Here is a 19823-nt window from a genome sequence, read left to right on the forward strand (position 1 = left end):
TGCCAAAATAAGTAGATAGATCACTTAGCTTATGGGACTATATTGAAATAAATGTAATTATATGGTGATATGTTACCTCCAATAAAAGCTTCTTAATAATGAAGTCACCTTTCAGTATACTGTACTAATTAATAATATGACAATGTAAAGCTCAACTTTTTATTAATGATGTGTGCAATAACAAATGTACATATATTCTTGTCTTTTCAAATAATCAGTGATAACCTGGCTTACTGCCTCAGAGTAAATCTTTTGCAGTAAGTTTGCTCTGAACCTCTTCTTCTTCTTCATCACCATCATCATCATCATCATTATCATCTTCTTCCTCAGTACCATCAGCCATATCACTGTCCATCTCCATATGTGGGCTTTTACCTGACGGAGTCATCTGTGGCTTATGGTCACTGTCCTCAGTGCTTCTGGGCTGCTTCATGGATTCTTCAAGAGAGTCTGACATTTCTTCCTCCATGGGAACTTCATTCTCCTCCACTTTCAGCCTCTTCTGACTCACTCTCTGATCAACTAGCCAGCGGTTGTAGCCAGGGTCTGACCTCAAGCTTTTGACCACAAATCCACTAGGCTTAATGAAGGCAGCTTTACGCTTGGCTAGATCATCATCAACGGCTTGCTGTACAGACTCAGCCACAGACTTGGCCTTGGAAAATGCTTTACGGATACAAGAGAGAAGAGTCTGCTTCTCCATCACCACTCTCCCAGGGAACAACAGTGAGGTGATTTCCCCATGAGGATTGAGTCCCACCACTAATCTGCCACACATCACCTGCCATGAGAGGAAAATGAAGTAATAGTAAACAGGCATATCTTACAAAATCTAATTAATCATATAAGTGGACTGAAATATAAAATATGTATACATATTGACGAGAAAATGGCATAAGAAAAATCTCACTGATGTGATCTTGAAGAGTCTAAGCTGTTCAATTAGGAAAGAACTTCTAAAACTAGACCTAAGTTTTATAAAAGGTTTAAAACCTCTTACACTATGGGAAGGCAGGTAACATCTGTGTGTGCCTCAGGATGACGGCAGGAGGTATATCTAATGTGCTTCATTGAATGGATTATTGCCTTAATCAGGTACTTGCAGGCATTATTTTGAACATCTGTTGCTACACACTTATTACTTTATATTCATTCTGATTTGTAGTTAAAAAGAAAACTATCCACAACAAGGGAGTGAACCGTGTTGTGTGTGTGTGTGTGTGTGTGTGTGTGTGTGTGTGTGTGTGTGTGTGTGTGTGTGTGTGTGTGTGTGTGTGTGTGTGTGTGTGTGTGTGTGTGTGTGTGTGTGTGTGTGTCAGCTGTAGCTAGAGATAGCCACATCCATTTAAATTAAGACACATTAGACTGTGGATACCTGTGTGATATCATTGTCCTAGGGAAGAATAATGGAAGCTTTTCATGTTTTTTCTTTTTTCTTTCTTTTTATGTTTCATCGCTCTTGGTCAAGAACTAAAGGAAACATAGCTACATGGAGAAAAGCTCTTCCTAGATACCTGTCAAAGATAATGATCCTCAGTGGGATTCCTGGTGCTAAGAGATCAAGAGATCCAACACTTGCTGAAAATTTAATAGTATGTATTCATGTATGCCTAACATTTTACATAATGACATGCTTTACAAACTACCAAATTATGGCCAAATTGGTCATGTCAGTCACTGCACTCACCCTCTCCTCCTGTTCAGTGGGGTCCATCACCACGTGACACTTCTCACCCTCCATGAAGAAGGCATATGTGAGGCAGACTGGTACTTTCCTCATGAAGGTGGGCACCGGCTGACGCTCCTCCAGGGTGTGAACTGTTACCCGCCCATCTGCCTCCACTGTTACATCTGGCCGATGAAAGTGTCGCAGTGCCGCCACAGATGCCAAGTTGCATGCATCTCCAAGGTTGCCAGCATGGTTGAGGACCTGAAGATTATGGGATAGCTGTAAATCTATTCCCAAAACTTTTACCACAAATTAAGAAATCCTACATTATAACAAGACGGAGATATTTTATAGTGAGGCAATTCTTATCACAGCAAAATTATTATCTGTGTGTGTGTGTGTGTGTGTGTGTGTGTGTGTGTGTGTGTGTGTGTGTGTGTGTGTGTGTGTGTGTGTGTGTGTGTGTGTGTAAGACAGAGAGTGAGCCATGTATGACTTTACTCACAGTCACATCCAGACGCAGCTGCCACACACTCTCCTCTGCCTGGATGCAGAGAGACTCCAGATCAAGGCAACGAGACTCTTTAATGTTGCGGTCAAGAATCTGCTGTAGCTCATCCACCACGTCATTAGTGCGGCCTGGCTCCAGATGTGGTGCTGCCATGGGGGAAAGGTGCACTGCTACGGAGAGCTTTCCTTCATTTGGCCTTGAGGGACGAGGCTCCACTACCTCACATGTCACCTGCCAAGTAAACATTGAGACCATCACCATCATCATTAAAGCTACTGCTTGCTGAGTGGTGACCAGCACAGCTTTGGGGGGGAGGAGGAGAGAGAGAGAGAGAGAGAGAGAGAGAGAGAGAGAGAGAGAGAGAGAGAGAGAGAGAGAGAGAGAGAGAGAGAGAGAGAGAGAGAGAGAGAGAGAGAGAGAGAGAGAGAGAGAGAGGAGAGAGAGAGAGAGGGAGGAGAGAGAGAGAGGGAGGGAGAGAGAGAGAGAGAGAGAGAGAGAGAGAGAGAGAGAGAGAGGAGAGAGAGAGAGAGAGAGGAGGAGAGAGCAGAGAGAGAGAGAGAGAGAGAGAGAAGAGGAGAGAGAGAGGAGGAGAGAGAGAGAGGAGAGAGAGAGAGGAGAGAGAGAGAGAGAGAGAGAGAGAGAGAGAGAGAGAGAGAGAGAGAGAGAGAGAGAGAGAGAGAGAGAGCACCTATTAACCTAGAATAAGGATATCTTGTTTCAGACGGGCATATATAATCAGACCAGAGAGGTAGAATTTAATGTCAAATGTGTGATGTGCAAAACTAACTTTTTTTTCTAGCTCACCTGTGCCAACACTCTGGTCTCTCCAAGGGTGGCAGTGCAGGAGCCATAGTCCTTGCCAAAGTTGAGAGTGATTATCCCGCACTTCCATAAATTTTCTGTGATCATAGCGAAGACCTGCATAGATGGAACATACCAGCGAGGGTCTTCTCACATGTGCTTAGAGGAACTTTCTCTCATGTTTCTGGAGTTTCTGCTGTTATTTTTATCCTTGTTTCTGTCAACAAAATTCTAATCAAAAATACCTTGTACATTACTTGCTATATTAACATAATTATATTCTGTAGTTTCTTGATAAATTCTTCATTATTAGTACAATCCATATAAGTGTTTATGCAGTGTTCCTGTACATCTGTGAGTATGTATGTTTCTTGAAGATTTCTTAACATACAGGTTTTAAGCTTCAAGATAAAGAACACTGACAAACAAAGCCAGAAATACAGTAATATAAAATGGTAGTTTCTATAGTTCCATCAACTACTCGTATTCAACCTCTAATACAGCAAGGAGGGGTGCAAGTATTCAAAACTGATATGGCCATAAGAAATTATAGTTGAGGAAGAAGTATTTTATTGTAATTCCACAAAACTAGATATTTGGTTGCACCTCCATAAACCTTGGCACCTTCCAAAACACTGCAGATGATGAAAACTTGTAAAAACAGAACATTTTTAAGGGTCAATTTATGAGCTTTACTACACACAGGTCTTGGAAAAATTGGGTCAACAGTATTGTGAACAGTGATACACACACTGTCAAAGACAATGTCACCTGGTGAAAAGAGGGGTAAATTTTTACTTTATAGCAGTCCTGTGACTTCGTTGTTTTTACATGATTCACATGAATTTGAGCCTCATTTCCATTGGAAATGCCTTGTTTTCCTGTTCCCTCCACCCCTAGACCCACAGGCAGAGAAGAATGGAAAAACCAATGAATTTCTGACTGAAGAATGAGGCCCCAAATCAAATGAATCATAAAAACATCCCCAGGGAAAAGGTAAAATCGTTAAGAAAACGTTAAACCTAACCAAATCCAACTAAACTACAACTAACCAAGCCTAACTTAGTAATGTGCATATGTTATTGGTTTTCATTAACACTGGAAATTGTTGGGAGGAAGTAAGGGAACTATCAAATGTGACTGGAGCACTCAATATTAGTGTTGAAGAATATCAACTGGTGGCAGCAGTCTTGACTGCAGAGATGTGAGCTAATCAGGTCCACCATGACAGGCCTTCCAGGTGGGCCAAGTAATTATTGAAAAATTCCTAGCTCGAAAACTATTATCTTGTGATGGAAAGACTATAGAAGAAATATGTCTTACAAGTCTCAATTATCATAAAAAACTGATAACAAAAACTGAGGTAAGTGACTGGGTATAAACTCTTTCGGATGAAATAACATTTTGCTGGTAGATTTTGATGTGTTTTGAATGAATCTAGTAACTCTTTCCGATGCAAATCAACTTTTTTTTTATCCCCCCATACATGTAAATCAATGATTTCTGGTGAAAACAAGCAGAAGAATTCATCCCCAAAACACCAAAATATACCAGAAAAATAGTTTCATCCTCCTATATGACACTGAAAAAAAAAAAAAAAAACTAAACCTAACCCAACTAAACCTTACCTAACCTAACTAAACCTAACCTAACATATTGGTCTTCTAGTACTTCTTCATCACTGAAGTCTTCAGTGGGAAGAACTGGAGATGGGCTAAAGTTCATTATTGCTGTGAAATTTTATCACCTCAAAGTAATCACACTTGCAGCTACTGCACTGAGCCATCTTCCAAGACTGATTGAAAATCAATCTCTTCCCTCCAACCTTGGGGAATACAGCCTGCCTACTGACTGATTTATTTATTTATTTTTTTCATTGACTGAGGCATTATTTCCCCTCCTCTACCTCCTTCCTACTCTCCTTACTTCCCTTCCTCCTAATTCTGCCTGCAGAATGATGCAGAGGAAATTTATCATTTCCTCTGCCTGACTACATTTAGTTAGGCAGAGGAAATGATAAATTTGATAAAAATGAATATTTCAGGAACAAACAATTTGTGCAGGGTAAAAGATATACACCACTGTTTTATATGTGACCCAAGTACTTCACTGAGAGCATTTTTTTTTTTCGCCATAAGACGGTGCACTTACATAATAATAACAAAAGAGAATGGTGACATGAATATATTCTCGTACTTGTCACTGTAATTTGGATGAGGCAGCCAGCAAACTGAAACCGTGTCAAGTGTAGCCCCACTCTAGACAAGTTACAAAATACATCAGTGCAAACATGCCCTCATCAGGCACCAACACAAGTAAGGATTAATCTGGATATCACGTCCATGTTACTTACATGCATGAAACTCACATTGTCATAGAGAAGGATTCGGTGACCTTGCCGTAAATGTAAAAAAAATTGGGGGACACGTGTATAGTATGGCTGTAATAGCACTCGCGAGTGTGGAGAAATTTGATATTTTCTAAGTCCAACAAGCTCTGCACCAGTCAAGAGTAAACAGTGAAATAATTTTCTTTTGTTTATAACTGGAATTTGTGGGTAGCAGCATATTAGGATTTCATGGTATCTATACAGCTGATCCCTCCAATCACACGCTGCCACTCGTGAGACCATTCCTGAGGCCGCCAATTATGACTTTCCATGGTAGGTTCAGTTACACTTTTCCTTTGTTTTAGCATCATGTCAAGTGTTCTGATAGAGGGTCACTGTCATTTTTTAATATGGCTACTCAGTGGAGGGAGGTAAAGCAAACAGTGCCAGTGTTCTGCAGGAAAAGAAATCACTATGTGAGATATTTAGCAACAGCAATGGTTAAGATGTGTTATACAGACATAAGGAAGAGGTTCCATGTGTTTATTAAGGAACCCGCCAAACTGTACCCACCTCCATCGCCCTGAGAATCTCCACATCACACCAGTAAGGCATAACAGTATAATTTTTGAGGTTCCTCATTAGGTTAGGTTATGCTAGGTTAGGTTAGATTAGGTAAGGTTATGCTAGGTCAGGTTAGATTAGGTTAGGTTAACATCCTAGTGGGGAAGGGGGTCTAGGGGAGGCACAGCTTCACCGGTTAAGTTAGTTTATGCTACGTTAGATTAACATCCAAGCAGGAGGGGGTCTACGGACTAGGAAACGTTAGGGAAATTCAAAATATTATATTTCCTTAAATTTTTGAACGCCCTTATTTCACTTATTTTTCATCCCCCAAAAACCCCCGATTTCCCACAGGCCATTAACCTTGTTTGAGCAGTTAGGCGGGGGGGATTGGGAGTGGAATGGGGGAACGGACTTCTTATTAAGAAATACCCGAGTAAGGAATCCATCGATAAGGGAATGGGCATCTTCATATTTACTCAGCAAGTATCCTTCCCATTTGCCCTGCAGCCCCCTTTAAAACATCCCATGTTTTATAGCTATTCACTTCCTTTACTTGAGGGTTAATTCTCTCGACGCCGCATACTCCATACTTGCTGCAATATAAACACTTCTACTTCAAGAGTATGCAGGCTGCATTTGTAGCAAGATACGCTGAAAATAAGATGAATTTCGGATGTCATTATTGAATTACAAAGCAATCCTCGCATTATACATCTCTGTAATAGTGTTATACTACAGTTTACCTTCAATTACTGCAATACACCTCAGCCACCACCAACCTGCCTCGTTGCTCCTCGCCGCATGTAAACAATAACAAAAACATGTGAGGCGCATCTTGCTTTTGGTACTTTACACAATTCTATAAACAAATACTAAATATTAAATGAAAATAAATAAATAAAAAAAATACTAAAAGAATGATATGATCTTTTCCCTACCTCATTCATTAAACTTCTATATATGGGTTTACCGCACTCTACTATTAACAATTCGGGGATCAAACATATTACAGAATGTTTGCTATAATACAGTAGCTAAATGCTGGAACATTAAATATGGCTTGTGAACTATATACCACGAAGTAACCAGAAGATAACAAGATGTCGCTCGTCACTTGTCAGGCAACACACGGCGCTGCCAGACGCTCAGGTGGAGTTGTGGGGTGAGGGTGAAAAATGCATCCACTGACTCGAACCTGCAACTTCCCTCCCCATTGGCAGCCAGGTAATGTCTTATTACCCCACCATATTACAATCTGCATTCCTTGGAGCCTCATGAATCAATGAAGTGGTGTAATATTCTGTGTAAACACAAAATGCTCTGCTTGGTTGATGTGGTTTACTAAATTCCGCGGATATCCATCATACAACTTGGCTTTGGGTGGTGCTATGATGACATGGTGGAGGCAGAACACCAGTGTGAGTGCCTTGCTGTGTTGTGTGCTGTGGTTGAGGGCGAGAACTACTAACAGGAAGGGCGAGGCAAGACAAAATCAATAACTAGAATGTCGTGTGAGTTTAATCCCCAGGGTAAATGTTACTCGGGGCACTCCGCTACTGCTGGACGTCATCCAGAGATTTTTGTACACATTTGCGTGACACATGTTGGGTGGGCGGAAGTGAAAGGACGATCATGTGTATACTATATTCTGTGTAGGTTTTCTCTGAAACGTGCATGTTATGGTATAAATAACTGAAATTATAGCTTGATCTCCGAGCATACCTCAGAGTAGTGGTCCCCAATCTTTATTTGGTTGCGATCCTTTATATATATATATATATATATATATATATATATATATATATATATATATATATATATATATATATATATATATATATATATAGAGAGAGAGAGAGAGAGAGAGAGAGAGAGAGAGAGAGAGAGAGAGAGAGAGAGAGAGAGAGAGAGAGAGACTTATATATAGTTCGTTTTTAATTTTTTGAGAACTTTAAAAAATCCTCAGACACATACTCGTGATCCTCATTTGGGTCGCGATCACGGGCTTGGGAACCACTGCTCTAGAATTGCAGACTAGATTCTCGCATAATCAAGACCCAGAATCACTGCTGCGAGGTCGTTGGGAATGCAGAGGGATGGAGGTTTAGAGGGGGAGGACGGTACGTGACCACCTGTGAGCATCTTGTATCCTCGACTAAAATTTCCATCCTTATACTGAAAAGAAAAGGCACTTTAACTCAGTTTGTGCACTTCTAGTCAACCACCTTTGCATTATTATGTATGCTGCAATAGTGAGTGCACCACACCACTCCCATTCCCCCTCTCAAAGGCTATATTTGACAATTCTCCTTGTACTGTATTTATTGCCCCTGCTTCCTCTCCCTTCACAGAAGGTTTTTGCTTTGATATAAATATTTTAGCTACAGCGCTGTTCGAGGCTCTCCTGCATAGTTCATGCCTCGCTCCATTTATACCCATTTTGACACTATTCTGATAGTTACGAGTATGAGTTATTACGATCGGTAAGGCTGACTGTCTCACTTATCTGTAGAAGTAAAAAAAAAAAAGTGTTTTGGAGAGGAGACACAGAATGCACAACAAAGTGTCTAAACACGTTCTTCAGTATCAGATATAATAATATTATTTTTATTTCCGGAGTAAGAAGGAAGGTACAAACAAGGAGGCACCTCTGATGGTATTCCTAGATTTTTTTTATCTATATTTTCATTTATTTATTTATATTCTATTTTTTATTGTATGTTCGAACTTCATGAACTGATAAACTATTTTAGTTTAATATATCTAACAGGATTATACAAATTTATTAAACCCTCATGGCGTATCACCTGTACAACGTTGTCAGTATAGGATTCGTTGAAACGAAAACCAGGAAGCACCATGACGCCAGCACAATACCACCGCACCACCGCATGACACGTGGCTCAAAGTTATGCTCACGTTCATGAGTTATTCCACTGAACTGAAGAGAATGACCGTCTTCTCTTTCGAGTCTCCGCCCCTTCACACACAATAAGAAATGCAAACAAATGGGAACAAAATCTTACACCCAGAGGACACGTCTTGTTACCTCGCCTCGCCTCACTGCCCCCAAGGCTCACATTCGTCGCACGTTCCCAACAAAGATAAAGTGAGCCTATCTCTCTTGCATGTTCCTGTCTGGTGTGTCGTGTCGCCACGGGCAGTATCCTTCCCTTACACTTAAAGAGGCAGTAACACTGTGATTTTGTAACTTCACACACTCCTAACTCATAATATATTTTCAACAGAGCGTCAACAGTTCTGCACGCCTCAGTACGATCTCTTCATTCATGCGTTTGTTGTTGCTATTTTTTTTTTTTATAGGTAAGAGGGATACTGGCTAAGGGAAACAAAATAATAATAATAAAAAAAGGCTCACTGAAAAAAAAAAAGAAAAAAACTCCGCCGTTTCCATGTATTATTTTTATCGTTTCGTGACATCGTGAATAATTTCATCCACCCTGAAGTGCACATTGGTATATTATTAGTCATTCACAGCACCTATCGCATTATCATGGTATTAGCAAGGGGGAGGACAAACACTAGAGCAGGAAGTGGAGCGTGCCAGGCAGAAGACCAATGACACCTGTGGATTAAACGAGGTCTTCCGCTGAATAACTATTGACTCGAGAAGCTCCACGTGTGTGTGTGTGTGTGTGTGTGTGTGTGTGTGTTTTTGAAGGAGCATAAATGTTCTTGAACTACAACTGGCTAATTAGTAATAATGGACATGGCTATATAGAGCTATCTGTAATCGTATTATTTATAGGTGTATTCCCCTCCCCTTCTCTCTCTCTCTCTCTCTCTCTCTCTCTCTCTCTCTCTCTCTCTCTCTCTCTCTCTCTCTCTCTCTCTGTGACATCTATTCATCTGTCGTATGAAAATAACATCCATCATCAACATTATCTGGTACAGTCAGAATACTGTCCTTGTGTGTTGTTGTCACGCCTTCGCTAAAGGGTGAATGAGAGGATGTCCCGATCAGTAGGAAGCAATGGGAGCTGTGAGTCTCTTTTTGGTGATAGGTATGTTTATATGAGGTAGACAATCGGGAGCCTGGAGAGAGAGAGAGAGAGAGAGAGAGAGAGAGAGAGAGAGAGAGAGAGAGAGAGAGAGAGAGAGAGAGCGAGAGAGAGAGAGAGAGAGAGAGAGAGAGAGAGAGAGAGAGAGAGAGACGTAACGTTGGGTATCGAAATGTAATAGAGTAAAATCGTTTTAATGATGTTACTGATAAGATACGAGATGTCTGACACTCGCTACGTGGACTTGTATATTCCTGCTCCATACTCGGAAACGCTCCCCCATCAGGACTCTTTTTAAAGCCCACAGAGAAAATTAATTGTTTTTAAGAATTTTCTTGCCATTGATGATGCTGAATGCTTATTAAACTATTGCAATCATGAAAACACCCCTGAAGACCCCGATAACATCTCCCTAATGCACGTTAAAAGTATAGTCATGGTTGACAGTGGAATGTTTTGACAATACGTACTCGTGGTCAGAAGTCAAAGAACTTTCATCACTTACTTTCACTTGCCATTTGTATTTTCCCCTCAGTTTTAAGTCCTCTAATCTGTTGTTAAAACGAAAAAAAAAATATTGGTTAGTTATAAGAGTCCTACTAGTTATAAGAACCAGAAGACACAAGACAGAAAAAAAAAAAACACTACGCACAGACAATGAAAGTTATAGTCCATATTCTGAACCACTTCTGAGGGAGGCGGCTGTAGTTGAAGTGACGCGGGTTTTCAAGGCTGTTTTTATGGTTCTAGTAATAAATGAATAAGATTTTTACATTATTAGCAGGATAAACATTCATGAGAACCTGACTGATCATCTGATCAGTCAGGTTCTCATGAATGTTTATCCTGCTAATAATGTGAAAATCTTATTCATTTATTACTAGAGCCATAAGAAAAAAAAAAAAACAGCCTTTGAAAACCTGCGTCACTGTGGCCTTTGCAAATAGTCGTGGTGAGAGAGCAAAGTGTTTCTGAATACGTGCCTTAGTGCGTTGTTAGAGTGTGTGTGTGTGTGTGTGTGTGTGTGTGTATGCCGGTAAATGCCCTTTGTCATGACTCTCACCACTTTAATTAATTAACTGCGTCATCGATACAAATCATGTTTATAACGAACGAATATGACACTTGTATCACTGGTCTGCAACTCTCTCTCTCTCTCTCTCTCTCTCTCTCTCTCTCTCTCTCTCTCTCTCTCTCTCTCTCTCTCTCTCTCTCTCTCAACTTCGCACTTCCTGTGACGTCAACTTGATCCCCTCGTGTCTCGTTTGGCCAGCGTTAACTCAAACAATCATCTAGCTGTGGAGAGAGAGAGAGAGAGAGAGAGAGAGAGAGAGAGAGAGAGAGAGAGAGAGAGAGAGAGAGAGAGAGAGAGAGAGAGAGATGCGCATAACTATTTTCTAACATTTTCATTATGATTGCGATAATGAGTTGCTAGGAGAGAGAGAGAGAGAGAGAGAGAGAGAGAGAGAGAGAGAGAGAGAGAGAGAGAGAGAGAGAGAGAGAGAGAGAGAGAGGATAAATATCCCCATCAGTAAAAAAAAAGAGAAAAAAAAAACAATTATCATTATTGCACTAAGCATTTTTCAGAAACTATACATCGTTAACATCAATATCAGTAAAATACAAAATTCTTTCAAACAAACTGGCCTTTAGGAATTGGCACCATATTTTTTTTCTTTTGCTCTTATATTATCTCTTCCATTTTTTTTTTCGTTGTCCTTGGTCAGTGTACCTCTTTCATATATAGATATAAAAAGGTCAGACAGTTTAGGTTTCAGCATTGCGTATTCCTCTTCTGCTCACTAATGGAATATACATGAACTCCCAACACCCGACGCTGCTCTAACTCTGTTTTTCTAGCCGTAAATTTCAGATACACAGACTCGCCTTTGTGTGAACGCCTTGCCTCTTCTCCTCCCGGCAGGATGCGGATGCTGGGCCTGAGCGTGTGGTTGTTCCTCAACCTGGTGTTCCTGGGCATGGGCTCTTACCTGTACCTGCTGTGGGTTCAGTATTGGCGGTACGCTCGAACCTCCCAAATGTCCCGCTCCCAGGATGCCTCTTTGGTTGAGGGTAAGGGTGAGTGCGTGCGTGTTTGAATCTTCTTACCTTGGATCATATTCTGAAACAGTTCTGCTTCGCACCTTCAATACCTTCAGCAAGCTTCTAGTTGAAGTGACACGGGTTTACAAGGGTGTTTTTACTGTTTTATAGACAGAGTAACAAAATTTCTATATTACTAACACGAGAAACACTCTTGAGAACACAACTAATCAACTTTGTGGCCTTTGAAAACAGCCATGGTGAGAGAGCAAAGCGTTTCAGAATGTGGCCTTGTATCGTATTTTCACAGGCTTGAGTTAACTCGTGGTGTGAAGTCTTTGTTACTCCTTCACTGCTACAGACAACATCCAAAATTAATCTTGTCACTAGTTGTTAGTCGGAGTAAAACAAGATAGGACTGTAATGGAGGAGTAACTATATAGAAATTATCTTTAACCACTTCGTTGTAATAAAAGTGTTATTATAAAGTTAATAAAATCATCAGTTGATATCGCTAAAAAGTGTCCATAACTTTTGATGTTTTTCCGTCATGTCTGTATTTTCTTTCTGGATGCATGACTTATTTTGGTGATTGTTCTAATGTCCAGTGTGGAAGGCTGAACGCTCTCTCCCTCTCTCTCTCTCTCTCTCTCTCTCTCTCTCTCTCTCTCTCTCTCTCTCTGACAGGGGAAGATGACCCGGAGCCCAGGCCAGGCAAGCCAAGGTTCCACTCCAACCTCGTGCCGCCCAACCTCCCGCCCCTGTCCCGCCCCTCGCCCCCGCCGCCACCCACCACTACGCCCACCCCACCCACAGTTCCGCCCACTACCCGCGAGCAGCTGCTTCAGGAGATACAGCGCCACAAGGTCGACATTTTTGTACGCCTCCGAAGACTGCAGAAAGAAAGAGGCAGTATATTGGTGAAGGTAAAGAGAGAAGAGGGGGAAAGGGAAGGGGTGTGTGTGTGTGTGTGTGTGTGTGGGTGGGTGTGGGTGGGTGTAAAGAACGGGTGGAGGGAAGGGAAAGGATGACATAGCGAAGGGAGGGGAGGGGAGGGATGATGTAAGAGGGGAGAGGAAAGGAGAAGGGATTGATTATATTGGCACTATGAAGGAATGTCAGAGAGAGAGAGAGAGAGAGAGAGAGAGAGAGAGAGAGAGAGAGAGAGAGAGAGAGAGAGAGAGAGAGAGAGAGAGAGAGAGCCACCCTAACCATCCACCCTTTACCATCCCCAGCATGAGAATCGTTACGAGGTGCTGTACAAAGGGCGGCGGCGGCGAGGTCCCGGCCCCATCACCGGCCACGAGCTGCTGTGTGCCCTGCGGGAGGCTGGGGTGCGGACGCTGCGAGACGGGGACGAGCCCTTTACCTCCCAGGGCGTCTCCAAACATTTTCCTAGGTAAGTGTGGCGCTGAGCTATCGTCCGGTTACTTATACGGTAGAGAGTCATAAACCTCTATAGGAACAAAGACTGAGGGAATGAACGCCACTGTCGGAATATATACGTTCATTAGAGTACTGGTATAACTCATTAGTTTTTTATGATAACTCCATGCTTTGTTAGACGAAATCCCTAAAGTTACAGTGGATTGTAACAGTCAGAAAACGGAGGATGAAGCTGATCTTGATTTTCTCTATTGTTTCAACAGTTTATCTATTCTCTCCGAGGAAGACTTACTGTCAAAGCGTCAGAGGAATAAAGATCTGTTTCATCCCGTATTTTCTCACCACCACAATCCATTCACATGTCTAACCTGTACGTACAAAATTACCATACACACCTTAAAACTTCTATGTAGGTATACGAATATAATGTGACTACAGTGAAGGCTATAAGTCAAGTACCATACAACACTACTTCCCACTGTGCTTAGTTTTCCCTTGATCTTAAGTTCTCTGAGGTGTTAAGAAGCTTTCATTCACGAGGATTTACGAAACAGTGTAGGTGTGAGGTTATTTTTAACCATGACTATACATTTATGTGAATCCCAAATCGCCTTTCTAAAGACAGCGCAAACAGCGTTTCGTCAAGACCGGAAGAACAGTGCTGATATGAACCGTCTTGTTTTCTGGAGACATAATGTTTGTTATGAAGCGCGAGGAATATTATTTATTATTATTATTATTATTATTATTATTATTATTATTATTATTATTATTATTATTATTATTATGTTGTTGTTGTTGTTGAAGCTGTTGTTTCTAGTACTACTACTACTACTACTACTACTACTACTACTACTACTACTACTACTACTACTACTACTACTACTACTACTGATGATGATGATGATGATGGTGATGATAACAATTAACAACGGTTATCATAAAGTAATAAGAACAAAATAAATGCAAGAGTAGCTGCAACAACGACCAGGACGACAACAGCAACAGCAGCATCAACAATAATAATGACAATAATGATGATTATAATAATAATAATAATAAATATGATAGTAGTAGTGGTCGTAATATTATTACTATTATTATTATTATTAGTAACAACAACAACAACAACAACAACAACGGAAATTACATCACCATAGTAAACACATACTGCGACTCTCGAACACAGCGTGGAACAAACATAGTGGTGTGACCCCCACACTCACATCCTGTCAGCTTTTCTCGGTATACATACATGCCGAAGGGTGACAGTGATCCCGTTCCCCTGCTCTCATCCCGTCTACCTTTTTTTTCCCTGAGTTCTCTGGAAATTCCGAAGGGTGACAAATCTACATTATCAAACAATGTGGTGTGATTTAAGTCCTACACTCCCATACTGTCTACTTTTTTTTTTCCAAGTTCACTGGAAATACCGAAGGTTGACACTGAAATCTGCATTCTCAAACTTAGTGAAATGGTAATAGTTTAGCTCCACACTCTCATCCTGCCTACTTTTCCGGTATGACCAAATTTCGAAGAATGACATTGAAATTTGCATTCCCAGACGTCTTATGCTTCATATCGACAAATTTAAAATATCGTAGTAATGGAGGATATTGTAGTTTTCAGGGACGATTTCATGATTCTGGTGATAGTTCAAGGATTCCACGTCAGCATCTGCGAGGATCACCCATTGACGTATCATCTCTGTAACCTTTGAAAATTGTCCTGATGAGAGAACAGAGCGTTGAAAAATCCAGGCCTGAGGAAGTGTCATCGTCATCTTTACATTCCATCCTAGTGTAGAAGATAAAGAAGGGCGTGACGGGACGTACTCTTGTTCTCACAGCTGCACGAAGGAAGGAAATTACCACTTTTCCCATTTTCATGCATTTCTCAAGCTCGACCCTCGCTATCCTAGCTAGAGCCGCCGGTGACCCTGACCTCTCGTTCCCTGCAGCACTGGGCTTTTGGAGGGGAGGCATTTCAACACGTGCGTCGTGGTGTCCAGCGCGGGAAGCAATAAGGGGTCTCACCTCGGAAATTTCATTGGTGGGTGATATTGGAGTTTTGAGTTTGTGTTAATATGAACGGGGAGAGAGAGAGAGAGAGAGAGAGAGAGAGAGAGAGAGAGAGAGAGAGAGAGAGAGAGAGAGAGAGAGAGAGAGAATGTGTGTGTGTGTGTGTCCCGCCTATGTTTATACTCAGGCACTCATTTCCAGTTCAGAATGTTATGTATGTAATGAATAATAACAAGAAGAAAAAATGAAGAAGCTGTGTAGCCTAATTCACAGCATGAGCCAAATATGTCCCCACTTCCTCATTGAGTTACTGTCGTGATTGTTGTTGGCCAGTGCTGAAACCTGACCTTGATGATGCATAACTCTCTCTCTCTCTCTGTTTTATGTCGACCATGCAAAATGCCACAAAAATCGTTGATCAGAGGCCACTGTCTGTCTCAGATCCACCCACCTATAGTACACACACACACACACACACACACACACACACACACACACACACACACACACACACACACACACACACACACACTTTCCCACCTTGCTTTTTGTTGATCCTGCAGAATGCATTAACAAATCAGAGGGTATTGCCAATAAACTCGTACTACATTTTCTCTCTCCCAGACTCTCACGATGCAGTTGTTCGCTTCAACGACGCCCCGACTGTGGGGTTCGAGGGGGACGTGGGTACGAGAACCACGCTCCGGATCGTCAACTCTCGGATACTGGTGAAGCCTGAGTTTAAATTCTGGGACTCGCCACTGTATAAGGACGTGGCTGTGTTAGCATGGGACCCTTGCCACTACTCCTGTGACCTGAACGAGGTGAGAGAGAGAGAGAGAGAGAGAGAGAGAGAGAGAGAGAGAGAGAGAGAGAGAGAGAATGGATTCGAAACATCAAACCTACACACACACACACAGAAAAAGAGAGATAGATAGAGAGAGAGAGAGAGAGAGAGAGAGAGAGAGAGAGAGAGAGAGAGTCATATACCGCCCCCCCATACTCCACAGTGGTATAAAGCTCCTGATTTCGACTTCTTCCCTGAGTACTTCCGCCGCCGCCTGATGCTGCCGTACGAGGACCTCCACATGCTGCACCCTGCTTCCATGTGGAATATCTGGGACGTGCTGCAGCGCTACACTCCAGACTCCCGCCTCCTGCCCAACCCTCCCTCCACAGGTTTCCTCGGTACGTGTCCAAATAAGTGCCACACACGCATGAAGGAGTATGGGTGAAATAAGTAACAGCAACAGCAATGGAGAAAGAAGATTGCTGGCTCGGGTAGTTAACGCAACGATGAACGCTATGAATGTGGGAGGATCATGCTGTGGTGTATTTATTTCTTGTTGTTATGCTCACCAATTTCATCATAAATTGATTTCCGATATTATATGAATTAAATAATGTTTTCTGATGTATCCCCCATAGTCCACCATTAATATGCTTAGAATAATACCATAGTCCACCATTACTATGCTCAGAATACCATTGTCCAATAGCAATACCAACATGCTCAGAATAATATCCTATTAGTGCACCATTATTATGTGCTCAGAGCTAATATCACTATTGCAACATTACTGTACACTCGAGAATAAACCAACATTACTCTGGGCTCAGAATGATACCAACACTCAGACCACTGCATGGGGTAAGGGAGGCGTGGAGTCTACATGCTGATGTCTTCCACAGGAATAATGCTAATGTTGGCACACTGCGAGAGCGTTGACGTGGTGGAGTTTGTACCTTCTCTGAGGATGACGGAGCAGTGCCACTACTGGCTGCCGTACAATGACACAACCTGCACCTTCGGCGGCTGGCACCCCACCGACACCGAGAAGCTGACGACCCTCACGCTCAACTCCGCCGGGGACTATGATACCTACGCCCGAGGCTTTGTGAGGATACCCGGCTTTAAAACTATTGCTTGCCCGACACGCAGTCCCGCCAGGTAGTGAAGCCATTTCAGCAGAAATATAATTAAAGCCCTCTTATTACATGTACATACGCATCTACTGTTATCTTACAGCAAGCTCTCACCCTCCTTGTTGGCTCCAGTGTTCCTTGAGTTTTCGCTCTGACAATCAGTACAGCATGCCGACGAGCGCCCAGCAAGGGACCCCACCTCGGATGACAGGTGGATGCCGCCCTCACGGGCTGTCTGTGACTAACAAAATCCCACGGCTTGATGAGCGTGTTTGCATATGTATAAAAAAAAAAAAAATGTCCGACTGCTCACCCCATTAAGTGGATACAGTGATAGTGATTAATGCCTTCCATACTGTGTGTCTCACTGGTGCGTAATGCGGTATGCTCTTCAGTTATTCTTTTTGCCTTTTTTTTTTCTTTCCAAGTGGCTGTGATTTAGTATGAATATTCGACGCTGATGCCAAACAACACTCAGGAGCGTTTCGACACTGCAATGTCGTCTATTGTTTACAAACATGATCTGCCAAGGTAGCCTGGATGGTTTATCCATTTTATTTAAGACTTTTAACAGATAATTGTGAATTTTTGAAACCAGTTGGTAAGGTTGCTTAATACCCATGTTATAAAGAAAGCAGCGTGAATATATTGCAACTAAATAATGTTAAATAATTACGTACAGTATTATCACTGTTACAGTTAAATGTTATAGCCTTTAAATAGGCTAAATATTGCTGTCTTAATTCAATAAATGCGCATTTAATTAAACATCTAGTTTCATGCTGTTTTACTGTTACCTTGCTACTCATGTAAAATTATCGGTATACTTGTGAACAAATAACACGTTGGAATACTGCTGGGTTACTTGAGTACACGCCACACTCATTCCCAGGAACAAGCGGGGGCCTGCAGCTACCCCAGCAGGCAAGAAAACTTGAGGCGACACCGGCCCCGGACGAAAGCATAGCACCGTCGCCTGCAGGGTGTCGATCCAAATATGGAGCCCAAGGCTTCTCCTCCATCGGTGTTTGATCGACAGTTGTATATTGTTCGGCAGAGTCCATTTCCGTCCAGGCGCTGACACGCGCCATTACAACTTCCCTGTTATAACAAAGATAACGATCATTCAAGGTCAAAGAACAGTCTGCCTGCTTGCTTTCATTGTTTCTTATATTTCAAGAGATAAATATAATTGATTATGTAATTTTCGGTCTAAAATCCTATTTACCTCATGTGCTAACTTACCGTCGTCCGAGTCTGACCCAAAGGTAGACCTGCCGCTGCTATCAGCACCAGCACCACTAGCACCACCACTGGTCGCGTCATTCTCTGCCTCTAATGTGTCGACACAATATTACCTACTGCAGGGAAGATAAAAGGGCATCACGTAAATTATTGTTTAACTTAAAAAATGGAAGCCGATGGTAAGTACCATTTAAAACTCTGGTATGTTGTTATCCCAATGCGAAATTTTGAAGCAACTTAGTGGATGAATAACTTCGATAAGCACGCGAATGACCGAACACGACTCACTTTCTCTGTGCCAGGGTTGAGAGCACACCCACCGTGAACGAAGTTCAACCAAGGACTGACGACTGACGACTGGCAGCTGGCTCACAACAAAAGTGCAACCGGGCAGGCTCCAGACTGGCTGGCTCATGTGTTTCTTAATAATTATCTACCCTCGCCGTCCCTCAGTCTTCTACTATCAGCCCAAAACTTACCCAGTACACGAGCTTCTTCCTGTTCACATCACACAGCGTTCATATTAGCGTGAATTACTATCAGGACTAGAGCGGAGTCCATACCGTTTCCGTTCGCTTGGCTCGAACGGCTTACGACATCTGCTGTTGCCTTGCGCAGTGTGCAGTATGTGAATCTGTTAATTAACGAGTTATAAACATCACAGTACTGAACGCTAGTGAAGGTATTAAACAACGTATTATCTGTCAAAGATGTGAGGATGCCAGTTTGACGTACCCCTGCACTGGCTGGCGCCGATTATGACGTCTCACACACACACACACACACTATCTCAATAAAGGTTTTATAAAATAACACTGTCCAAATTCAAGTATATTTCAAGTCCATATCATTATAAACAATAATGGTTAGTCGTGTTAATTGCACTCTATTGCACGGAGAAGCAAAATGGAATATTGCCAAGGTCATACTAATAGCTATTTTCTCAAGACGAGGTGGGATGTCCTGGTCGTCTTTTGGCTGAACACACAAGAATTTAAGCTCAATGATGAATGAGTGCAGACACATCCTGAATTCAATGACGATCGAAAGGAGACAATCTAATGCCCAACATTCATATTCAATTATTCAAATCTCACACACATAAATAATAATCTTGATTTCTCCTCTCGAAAGCTTGTCAATCATTTTCCAGAGAAACCAAAAAAAAAAAAAAAAAAAAAAAAAAAAAAAAAAAAAAAAAAAAAAAATACCAGCTGTTTGGAGGGGAGGGGATTATATGAACCTTTAAGCTGCAGGAAGTTTCTGAACGTGAACCTTGCCCACCACGTTCATGCAAACATAC

The 19823-nt window shown here is 41.8% G+C and overlaps 2 protein-coding genes and 1 long non-coding RNA gene across 5 annotated transcripts; 1 reads left to right on the forward strand and 2 right to left on the reverse strand.

Moving 5' to 3' along the window:
- Positions 1–143: 143 nt before the first annotated feature.
- LOC135099691 (uncharacterized) lies at positions 144–6771 on the reverse strand. Of its 2 annotated transcripts, none has more exons than XM_064002108.1 (5): positions 6657–6771; positions 2985–3198; positions 2175–2411; positions 1688–1930; positions 144–781 (listed from the first exon to the last, which is right to left on the reverse strand). In XM_064002108.1, exons 2-5 carry the CDS (start codon positions 3102–3104, stop codon positions 239–241), a joined length of 1143 nt encoding a protein of 380 aa, XP_063858178.1. In that variant the 5' UTR covers positions 3105–3198; positions 6657–6771; the 3' UTR covers positions 144–238. The 2 variants fall into 2 exon arrangements, with proteins under 2 accessions (XP_063858178.1, XP_063858177.1); XM_064002107.1 differs by having other exon boundaries at positions 6621–6752.
- A 214-nt stretch (positions 6772–6985) lies between these two features.
- LOC135099690 (beta-galactoside alpha-2,6-sialyltransferase 2-like) lies at positions 6986–18051 on the forward strand. Of its 2 annotated transcripts, none has more exons than XM_064002105.1 (8): positions 6986–7101; positions 11824–11978; positions 12630–12868; positions 13178–13341; positions 15289–15380; positions 15974–16173; positions 16360–16537; positions 17042–18051. In XM_064002105.1, exons 2-8 carry the CDS (start codon positions 11825–11827, stop codon positions 17302–17304), a joined length of 1290 nt encoding a protein of 429 aa, XP_063858175.1. In that variant the 5' UTR covers positions 6986–7101; position 11824; the 3' UTR covers positions 17305–18051. The 2 variants fall into 2 exon arrangements, with proteins under 2 accessions (XP_063858175.1, XP_063858176.1); XM_064002106.1 differs by having other exon boundaries at positions 11824–11972.
- LOC135099692 (uncharacterized) lies at positions 17815–18947 on the reverse strand. Its single transcript, XR_010268287.1, has 3 exons — positions 18809–18947; positions 18521–18636; positions 17815–18376 (listed from the first exon to the last, which is right to left on the reverse strand). It is a non-coding gene; the product is annotated as an uncharacterized LOC135099692 (long non-coding RNA).
- Positions 18948–19823: the final 876 nt, after the last annotated feature.

Source organism: Scylla paramamosain, chromosome 4 (assembly GCF_035594125.1).
Source record: "Scylla paramamosain isolate STU-SP2022 chromosome 4, ASM3559412v1, whole genome shotgun sequence".
NCBI classification, from domain to species: Eukaryota; Metazoa; Arthropoda; class Malacostraca; order Decapoda; family Portunidae; genus Scylla; species Scylla paramamosain.